Source organism: Pundamilia nyererei, unplaced genomic scaffold (assembly GCF_000239375.1).
Source record: "Pundamilia nyererei isolate P.nyererei 1_Seehausen unplaced genomic scaffold, PunNye1.0 scaffold00111, whole genome shotgun sequence".
In the NCBI taxonomy this organism is placed as follows: Eukaryota; Metazoa; Chordata; class Actinopteri; order Cichliformes; family Cichlidae; genus Pundamilia; species Pundamilia nyererei.
The window spans coordinates 417902-428864 of record NW_005187512.1 but is presented as its reverse complement, the minus strand read 5'-3'; the positions used below and the strand labels follow the sequence as shown (position 1 = coordinate 428864).

Here is a 10963-nt window from a genome sequence, read left to right as displayed (position 1 = left end):
GATCTCGCAAAACTAACTCGGGATCTCGCAAAAGTTTTGCGGGATCTCGCAAAACTAACTCGGGATCTCGCAAAACTTTTGCGGGATCTCGCAAAAGTTGAATTGACAAAACAAACCCAATAAATGTACTTTTATCTTTATTTTTAGTATAGTAATCTGCCTTGATGTATTTTTATTTTAATGTTTTATTTTGGGTATTGTATTTTTTAATATATGGAGGAAAAGTTCTGTCAGCCCTGTGTTGAAAGGGCTGTGGTCACCCAGCCGTCCTGTTCTAACAAACCCAAATGTCAGGAACAATTTCTTTAGATCTGTTCAGTTTTATTCCTATAGCACCACTTACCAGTAAGGTAAAGACCCCGCAGTGCTAATCTAGGATAAATGTTCACTTGGATTCATTGATGAAGTAAATGGAATATGGTAATCAAAGGTGAGTTTTTGGCCATTACTGACTACATATGTATACTGCATCATAGGTGGACAGACAAGGATGTAAACCACAACTTAACTGTTTGGCTGAGGCAAAACAACTACAAGGCAGTGTGTGGCAGAGTGTGGTCTGCAGCGCGGCTTTAAAGTCTGTATTAGGTCCTGAATTTGTGTTGCTGTTCCTGTGTGCGTTCGACTGCTGCCATGCTGAAAATCATGGAATCTTCAATCAGAAGAAAGTTGATTTAAAGGGAGGGTAGCAAAAATGGCTTATTTCATGCAAAATGAGCTGAAGGACTGCATCATGGCCAAGTATAACATAAAAATGCTTCATTTCTAAACTGGGATTTGTTCAAATCAACTGTAGTGGATTCCAAGAATTAAAATATGAAGCTGAGAATGAGCAGAATAGCTTCAATATAAAAAACGAATGGATTACTGCCAACATTAAAAGGTACTTTTATATTAGAGTTTCATAGCTTTTCAGCACTAGAGGTTGCTGCTCCACCTACAGACAGGTGGCAAACAACAACTATAAGGAAAAATAATGGATCCTTTGCAAATAATACAAAGTTGTTATGAGCGATAACCTTTACTTTATGATTCTTTTTTAAGCCCCATGGGAGAAAGTGAATGGTTTAAAAAATGGTGTGAATAATATAATTACAGTTACCAGATCTCACCCAAATTCAACAATAATGTGACATTTTGGAGTGACTTGTTAGAGAAAGCACTCCATCTCCACTGTAAACCTTTTAGAATATTGATGTTCATCTATCCAGCTGAGTTCAGACACCTGCTAGGGTGCACTGACTCTGTTCTGGTACAATGAGTTGGCCCAACACTACGCTAAAGCAGTTAATATTGTTTCTGGCTTTTTTGTCACCCCTGTGTTTGTAAAGACCTTTGAACTAACTTGTTGAAGAGCTGTGCTGTATAAATAAAGCTGCTTATTGTAGCAGATGGTGTCTACTAGTTCCTTACAGAAATATCTTGCTCTTTAACTACTAAGTGCTTTATTATGTGCACCAATTACTACACAACCACATCTGTCTGCTGTATGTCGCCGAGCTCAAGCAATGAAAATAAATGCCTTTGGCCAAAAATGGCAGTGTCTCAGCAGACAGAATAAACCAGAATAGCAAAGTTGTGGTTTTGTGGTTTCGATGGCCCAAAGAGGCACTCAATACAAAGCTCTGTCTTCTAAGTAAATTGTCACAATTTAAATGCTGAGTTTTAGTTAATTTAATACTATTATTACTTATTCATCTTTATATTCAGAAATGAAAAGTTATAAGCAAAAAATCTTACATTCCAGTTATTTTGTTATTCAATGTGCTACATTTTCTGACCTTGTGTTAGTGTGGCTTCATTAACCTCTCGGCGCCCTCGAGGGCACTTCCTGTGCGTAGGGGAAGCACACAGACATATGGCCGGGGAGACGTTTCATCCGTCAGTGTGTGTGTTTAAGTGAAAGCCACAGACGGTGCAGACTGTATAGCTTCCGCAGGGTAAACATCAGCTTTCTCATGAGAACGCTTCTCTCTTTGACTGCTTAGATGCTTTTCATGTGTGTATTTGTCTGTATGTGTACTCAATATTGAACTTTATGTAAAAAATAAAAGATTGTCATTTAGAAAGCACTTCTCCGTGTATATACATTCAGAAAGCTTTCCTCTCTGAGTTGACACAAATCTTCACATGTTCTTTAAAATAAATGAACATGTATGATTATTCAAAACAGTGTGTTTAAGTTTTGGTATTGTCTTAACTAGGAAACATTAAAAATATATAAATTAATTGACTTTTTCTTGTTTGTTTTTTTTTTCAATTTCTGAATTTTAGAACAAAGCGATAAAAAATATTAAATAACAAATGATGTTAAAATGAAATGTAAATATTTTCCTTTCTTCATGTTCTGAGGCTTCAGGATCTCCTGACATTCAGCTCTTCTGGGAAGGCTTTCCACAGGGTTTAAGTGTGTGTTTATGGGAATTTTTGACCATTCTTTCAGAAGTGATCCGAGCAGGCCCGGCTCACAGTTTCCACTCTAATTCATCCTTTGAAATGGGTTGAAGTGAAATGCACTGATAACAAGGTTTACCTGTTAAATTGAAACCAAAGGGACATATTTCTCCAGTTTCAGTATAGATGCATTTAATCAACAGTCGTTTACACACAGAAAGAATGTAAGATAATAAAAGTTTTTAAGGGCCTTATTTTTCCAGTTTTGTGCGGATACAGTTACTATATATTCACGGTCAATCCGTCACCCACTGTCCAGAATGAGCTGTTGACGTTTTTTTTGCACGTGACATTTGTGCCAACCCTTTATTTCTGCGATTTTTTTTTCCCTTTTAAAAGGGTTTGCTTGAGGACTTTTATATAGTATCGTAGAGACTCTTTGCTTTCTTACAACTCTTGCTGCTGTGTATCAGTCACATTAATTGCTTTTAGTGTGGGCTGCTGGTTTATTCTGTTTAATGCTTGATTAACAAAATAGTGAACCGCAAACAAAGTCCAAAAGGACTTTCCTTTTTATGTCCTGTGCGTTTGACCAGTGCACTAGACACTCTGAAATTATGAGAAAATAATGTTAAATACGGAAGACAAACTAGCTTATTACTTATTACTTACTAGCTTATTCAGTGTGTTAATCCTGTCATTTCACCTGCTGTAGCATGCTGAGTTTAATTTATCTTTATAAGAGGCTACACCACCACCTAATGTCCAAATATGGTCACTACCGTAACGAATACCCATTGTACTTGAGCATGACTTCAATCAGTTTCAGATGACTAAAACAAAACACTTGCTCAGTTAATAAATACAGATTGTCAAATTTAGCCAACAGTTATAATTTATACATTTATATACCTTTAATGTAATTTTTTTAAATTCAAATTTATTTATACAGCACCAAATCACAACAACAGTCGCCTCATATTGTAAGGTAGACCCTACAATAATACATACAGAGAAAATTCCAACAATGAGCAAGCACTTTGGTGACAGTGGGAAGAAAAAACTCCCTTTGAACAGGAAGAAACCTCCGGCAGAACCAGGCTCAGGGAGGGGCGGCCAACTGCCGTGACCAGTTCAGGTGAGAGAAGGAAGACGGGATAAAGACATGCTGTGGAAGAGAGAGACAGAGATTAATAAGAAGTACAATGGTCACTATGGTCACTTTTATATGTTTTGTTGAAGAAAAAATAGGCATAATTCTTTATTTGCTCTGCTCTACTTCTCAACATTGGTTTGTCTGTTGAGTTTAGGTGCCTTTTTATGCTTGATTGATTGATAGGTCAGTGGTAAGTGGCTTAACTGAGAAGCAAACAAAAAAACCTTCAGAAAGTTTGAAGAATCATTTCTCAAGAACACTTTAAAAACACGCAAGAAACTCTGGCTCCTTGGAAGCAAAGAAGAAAGTGGCTCAAGACTTTTGCAGGTAAGTTGAGTAATGTAAGTTAATGGTTTAAATTCTTCTTACAAAAAGTTATTCAAAACAAAATTATGCGTTTTTCCCTTTTTTCATCTATTACTACTTGATGTGGAAAAAATCTACAGTGTATTTACATATATCCCAATATTTAGAACATGTGCGTTACTCCAATTAAGAACTGTGCCTCTGATGGACTTTTTTGCCCCATAAAAACACCCACACAATCTCATGCTTGAAGACATGTTTATTCCCAAATTTAGAATGATTTTTACAGGTTTGCAAGTGATCATAGCCAAATGTTGTCCCGCCAGATTGCTTAAAATCATCACAGATGTTTGTGATATGATTTCAATGAGGAGAATGTTTTGAACATGAGGAAATATCTTGCTGATGCAACTTTGAACTTCCAAATTACAGTGTTCTATCATCATGCGTATTTGCGCAGGTCAACTCCCAAACAAAAATCACAAAAGCAGCATGATAGCATGGCACTGCTAACTTTTACATTCTGTCTCTCACATCTGTAGCTGGGGAAAAAAAACATATAAAATGCTACAAAAAGTGGTTCAGCTATTTGATCAAAAGTTGTTTACTAAAACCAGAAATAACTCAAATACATTTTAACCTCTGACTATTTTCAAAAATGGTGAAGTAGATGCTAATTTTCAGAGGCCCCCTCTTTCTTAAATATTAATTTAATTTTGATTCAGTGAGGATTCGATGATCTGTAATAGTATCCAGCATAAAATGCAATTTTCAAATTCAAATTGCATGATATTTGACCTTTTGGCCTCTACTCTTTAATTTTCCAAGTAGCAGGAAATTGTAAACCTGAAAAGTAATTTTTGTGCAGTGTGCAGATGGTTCTTCAGTGGAATTGCTTGTAACATTTGCAGTTCCTCTGTTGTTGCTCTTCACCAGGGGTGAGCAACTCCAGGCCTCGGGTGATTTAAATGGCTAAATTAGCTCCTCAACATGTCTTATAGTTCTCCAGAGGCCTGGTAATGAACTAATCATGTGATTCAGGTGTGTTGACCCAAGGTGAGATCTAAAACCTGCAGGACACCGGCCCTCGAGGCCTGGAATTGCCACCCCTGCTCTACACACTTAAATAATTAAATAAGCTTGGTTGGTTGAAACATCCACTGACACACATGTAGCCAAGTAAAAAAAACATGTATACATGTTGTACTATTCTGTGTAATTGATTAAATTGACATGTTTCGTTTATCTGAGTGAATTAAAGTAGTATTTCTTAACTCTTTTGTATCTGTTTCTGATTTTTACATTGTTATTTGACTGCTATGCAATGAAGAAAGGTGAAACATCTTCCGGTATGATGGCGCTTGTGTTTGGCTTTGCCGCTGCCGGCCATGGTTTTAAACTTGCTATTGGTTGATTTTTATTTTTAGGTTTTAGCTTCTGTGAAGCACTTTGTGATTTTTATCTTGAAAGGTGCTATATAAATAAATTTTTACTTTACTTACTTTACTTTACATCAATACATTAGAAACAGATGTGAAGTAAAACAGTTCATGACTAAATCTTAATAATGTACACAGGTGTAAACTGTGAGAGAATTAATATCTTAGAAGTGCTATCCAATCAGTTATTTTAATTGTCATATTTGCTGACTAGTGACCCTCGAGCATTACATCATTTCTGTCCTAAACGTATGCAGAGTGCGGCGTGTCTGAAGCTCAATTGTTCCTGGAAGAAGGACTAACACTTGTAAGTTAAAATGTGGCTGAGGGTTATCAGTGGATGGGTTACTAACCAGCCTAGCTTGTTTGAGGCATTTGCCTTAAAATCTGCATTCTATTGAACTGTGAACTTTGTAGAAGGTACCCACACAGAGACCCCGAGACACGGAGATCAGAGTAAGAACATTTTGTCCTTTCCCAGAGTCACTTTCGCTTATTGATTTTTATGAAGGGAAATGTCACAAGCTTTTTATGGAGATCATTTGTTTGCTTGGTTTCGCGGTTTGCATTATTTAAATTTTATTGTCCTTACATTCATGTAGCAGGAGGGTTAAGGGGCATTTGACATTTGTACTAGCTTCTCCAATGTGTAACTTGGAGTACCAACTTGGACTTTGACATATTTTGCAATGTAATGATGTTCAAAAGTCACCCTGAAGTTAATGATCAAGTCAGTTTGCCAGGCAAATTTCTGAAGAGCTTAAATCCAACCCTATCATATAAAAGGGGGCAGAGAACTCAGAAGAGGACATTGCAGCTCGAGTGCATGCACCCTATGCAGCTTTTTATGCAGGTGAGTAATCTCAGTCTTTGTATTGATACATGTTCACATCTTTAAATTTCTGACATTTTAAACTAACTCTAAACCTCTTACTTTTGCAGTCATAAGCAGAGCAAAGATGAAGTTTGAGACCATCCTCGAGGAAATCGATGGGTTTGGGCGTTTCCAAATCGCCATCCTCATCCTGCTGTGCACCTCGCGGATGGTTCTCCCCTGTCACTTCTTACTAAATAACTTCATTGCTGCTGTGCCCCCTCACCACTGTGACATTAGCACGCTGGAGAAGTCTTCAGAAGAACTCTTCAGAAATTTAACTCAGGAGCAGAAACTGACTGTCAGCCTTCCTGTACGAGAAGATGGGGAGCCGAAATCCTGTGAGATGTTCGCAGAGCCTCAGTTTCAGCTTTTATCCAACAACTCCAACCGCACTGACCTGCCCACAGTTTGGTGTCAGAGTGGATGGGTTTATGACAATTCCACCTTCATTTCCACGCTGGCCACAGAGGTACAGTAAAAATAGTGTACGACTAAAAACTAATATTGCAAAAAACAAAAAACATGCACAGATGTGTGTGACATAAATTGACTGTCATGAAATTCAAATTTTATTTAAAAAAATATTGACCCTTACATTGGCCTGAATAGAAGAAACTAGTACCTAAATGGATCAAATTAAATGATGCTTTCCTCTGTGGGTTTCTTTCCCAGTGGAACCTTGTCTGTGATAAAAAGAGCCTGACAAAAACCACAAACACAATATTCTTCGTTGGAGTTATGATCGGAGCCCTAGCATTTGGATTCTTCTGTGATAAGTAAGGCAGTTCACTTTATGCTGGAGATGCATTTGTTTTTCCATTGTTCAATTTATCGTGCACAAGGAATAATAGTTGTGATAATTCTTTGGTCAAAACCACACTTAAAAAACATGACTGTACTTTTACATTTGTGAAACCCCTTTGAGGCCTTTGTAGGTTGTTATGGGAAAATGTACTTCCTGTGCTGTTTCCAGGTATGGGAGAAAAACCATGCTTCTGGTCTCTTACATTTTGTCGATCGTGTTCGGCTTCTCCAGCACATTTGCAAACTCCTACATACTGTTTGCAGTGCTGAGATTTTTCACTGGATTTTCACTGACAGGAATCAGCATCATCTCAATAGTTCTCAGTAAATGACTTTTTTGCCTTCAAAAAATGTTAACACATCACATGTTGCGCCCCTAAAATCAGTTGTTGTAGGTTTAAAATTCATAATTAACAATAAACTAATAATCATTCATTTTGGTACTTTTCATACCTTTCAGCCATTGAGTGGGCTGACATAAGTCATAGGTCAACTATTGGGGTGATTGGCAGCCTGGCCTGGTCTGTAGGTTACATGCTGCTGGCTGGGATGGCCTTTCTTCTCACTGACTGGCGGACGTTGACCATGACAGTTACAGCCCCGTTAGGATTCGCAGTTCTAACCTGGTGGTAAGTGAAGTACAACAGCAGGGGACCAAAACAGATGTTTTTTATTCATAACAACATTAATTCATGACATTTTTTGGAAGTGTATTTCCCACATCTGACTTATAATCGTTGTAATTAATGGTTGATTATTTTGTATGATTATAATTGTAGGTGGATTCCTGAATCTGCTCGCTGGCTTTTAGCAAATGGTAAAGTGGAAAGGGCCCAGTTTTATCTTGACAAATGTGCAAACATCAACAGAAGACAAAAACTTTCCAGAGAAAAACTAGAGGTAAGGCTGGGCTTCGTTTATAACTTCCCTCAAATACGTCAAACCAAAACTAACAAGCCCATTTTGAAAATGTAAGAAAATGAGTCGAAAGTAAAGATAATCGTTTAAAAATGTAGGGAGTAAAAGTAAAAAGTTGTCAGAAAAAAACTGCTCAAGTAAAGTACAGATACCTGACAATTCTACTTAAGTACATAAGTTAAGTTGCATGGGTTAATCAAGCAAAAAGTTTTGCACTGTGAGAAGGCGCCAGCTCCTACTGGAAAAGAGATTCAGGATCCGTACAAAGCTTGTGAGCAGACTAAAGAAATGCTCTGAAATCTCTTGGTAGACCGTTGTATAATCATCACAGACAGCAGAAACTTGGACTTCACACACTTTGGATACTGTGCACTCTTCATCCACACTCTTTAACTTTGATGTTCAATGGACTTTTTATCAATGAGCAACGATTCAATTCTTTTTCTCCTTAGCCTAAGTTACATGTTTCTGACTTTGTCTCTGGTTCAGGAGTGGTTTGATGTGGATTGTGGCTCTTGAAACAGTGACATCAGCCTTAGTCCACACTTTGTGAATGAACTTTTCTTGAAAGATCGCTTAAAACTGCAGTCATTCCTCTTGTTTCATCACCTTCTTCAACGCATACAATATGAGTTTTGTGCCTCAGCATTCTGAAGGACAAAACATTGAGACTCTGTGTCTCATTTACAAGAGAGACCTGTTTCGAACCAACATATTAAAATAGCAACAAAAAAAACAATAAAAATTTCGATTTAGCCCAGAAATCAATATCCATGTTTAACTGCTTATTATTTCTGTTTTTCTACAGACTCTTTCCAACATAGAAGTCCAGGAAAACCAGGCAAAAAACTATACGTACTTCCACCTAGTCAAAACACCGAGAATGAGATGGTTAACTTTTTTACTTGGAATTGTTTGGTGTGTATCAGCATGAAGACAATACCAACAACAATTATATAAATCATAAACTACCTCTATCTACTACTCTGAGATTTTGAATTAATCAGAAATCTCTTTTCAATAGTTGAATTTTGAATGCTGTAGGTTTTATAAAAATACTTTTTTATATTCTGCAGGTATGGAGTCGCCTCAACATACTATGGAATCAGCTTGAACATCACTGGGTTTGGTTTGAATATGTACCTCACACACTTTATCTATGGAGCCATTGAAGTTCCTGCCAAGCTCACAATTTATTGTTTTCTCAACATCATTGGACGAAGGAAATGCCAATCAGGCACGCTGCTACTGACAGGGATCTGCATCGGGATAAACATCTTTATTCCCAAAGGTCACTGAGAGCTTTTTGTTACCTGTTTTCCAGAAGTTTTGTAACCGCACAGACTGCAGGCTGGTTTGTTTATTTGTAATACTGTGAAAACTAAAGTGCACTCATTTTATTAGCAGAGGTATCTTTGTGAAACCAATAACTTCTCACTTCAGGTGCATTCATTCACCCAAACAGGGTCACTGTAAAAGAGAGCACAATAAAATCATACCGTGAGATTTTAATGTGCTCTCTTTTACAGGAAGAGGAAGAATGCAGTTTTTCTTGTGTATGCAGCTTTTACAGCCAGTCGTTTGTGGATCACTGATTTGAAGGCTTGAGTTGGGAGTTTTGCCTGTTGGCATTTTGTGAAGATATACATCCATCTATTTGTCCATCCAGCCATCCATCCATTCTGTTTTTTGAAAACACATCCAGTTTAGGGTCATCGCAGGGCTGGAGCGTATCTCTGTTGTCATATTTGGGAGAAGGGGGGTAGACCTTGGACAGGTCACCAGTCTATCGCAGGGCTAACACACGAAGAATGATAACCTTTGACTTACACTCACATCTATGGCCAATTTAGAGTCACTAATTAATCTGAAATGCTTGTCTTTAAGCTCTGGGATTTGCCCTGAGTACACAAAGAGAATCCACACAGCGGGAGGGAGAACATGTAAACTCCACACATACAGGACCCGGCTAACCAAGCTTGCTAGTTTCTGCTAGCCTGTTTTTTTCCCAGCATACATTGTTCATTTACTATGATATTAGTTTGTATGCTAGTTTTGGCATCAAAATTGTATTTAATGGTACCTGTCAATCACAATGTAGCCATTACCTGAAGTATTACTATCTTTTTTTTTTTTTACTGTAAATTAGACTTTTTTAAAGATTTTTGTGACTGAGACTGTTTAGTCATCACTTAAGTTTTTAGTCAAGTAATAACTTACAAGCAAATTAAATACATATTTAATAGAAGAAATCACTACTTGATTTCTTTTTCACAAAAGCCTTCTGCTGGCCATTAGAACGAATGCAGGTTTTTAGGGCACTTTTTTGGTAAGACTTTAAAACCATGCTCCACTTTTATTTACAGATGTTATATCCTTAGATTACCAGACCACTGCTGTAGAATAAATACTGCAGCTTATACTGCAGTGATCAGTTTTCCCTTTTGTTTCACAGTAACTAAACTAAATGATTATTTATTTATTTCCTTTTTTTTTCTTTAGATCTGTGGCACGTGCGTGCCATTGTTGCCACACTTGGAAAAGGCCTTTCAGAAGCTTCATTTACAACCATCTTCCTCTACACCACTGAGCTTTACCCTACCGTGACCAGGTCAGTGATTCACTTACTTCCAATCCCTTGACCCATGCCAGTTATTTTTTATTTGGTAGGATTATTATGCATTATTCCGGCATTGGATGTTAATTATTATTTGAGTAAAGATCACCTAAGGTCTATAAACTCGTCTGCCTTCAGCAGGGTTACAGAGGTTTCACTTCCTCTGACTTATTTTCTGTCTTATCAGGCAGAATGGTTTGGGCTATACTAGTTTCGTGAGTCGTCTGGGAGTATCAATTGCTCCACTCATCCTGCTGCTGGAGGATGTGTGGACTCTTCTTCCTCAGATCATCCTCTGCTCTTTAGCCATTATTTCTGGCCTAGTGGCTCTGCTTCTTCCAGAAACACTGAATGTGAAGCTGCCTGAGACAATTGATGACATAGAAAATCCAAGGTTGGTGACATAATACAATACATATATTAAATTAATACATTAAATGTGTGTAAAAAAA

General features: G+C 37.4%; 1 protein-coding gene across 1 annotated transcript in view; it reads left to right on the top strand.

Moving 5' to 3' along the window:
* Positions 1-3859: 3859 nt before the first annotated feature.
* The window catches only part of LOC102206303 (solute carrier family 22 member 7-like), a 7326-nt gene continuing 222 nt past the window's right edge, over positions 3860-10963 (top strand). Inside the window, exons 1-11 of the mRNA XM_005741557.1 lie at positions 3860-3877; positions 6082-6148; positions 6238-6641; positions 6845-6948; positions 7146-7300; positions 7437-7605; positions 7756-7876; positions 8703-8812; positions 8971-9185; positions 10397-10505; positions 10699-10905. Coding sequence (XP_005741614.1) covers positions 6255-6641; positions 6845-6948; positions 7146-7300; positions 7437-7605; positions 7756-7876; positions 8703-8812; positions 8971-9185; positions 10397-10505; positions 10699-10905 — 1577 coding nt within the window. The 5' untranslated portion in view covers positions 3860-3877; positions 6082-6148; positions 6238-6254. The remainder of the gene's footprint in view (positions 3878-6081; positions 6149-6237; positions 6642-6844; positions 6949-7145; positions 7301-7436; positions 7606-7755; positions 7877-8702; positions 8813-8970; positions 9186-10396; positions 10506-10698; positions 10906-10963) is intronic.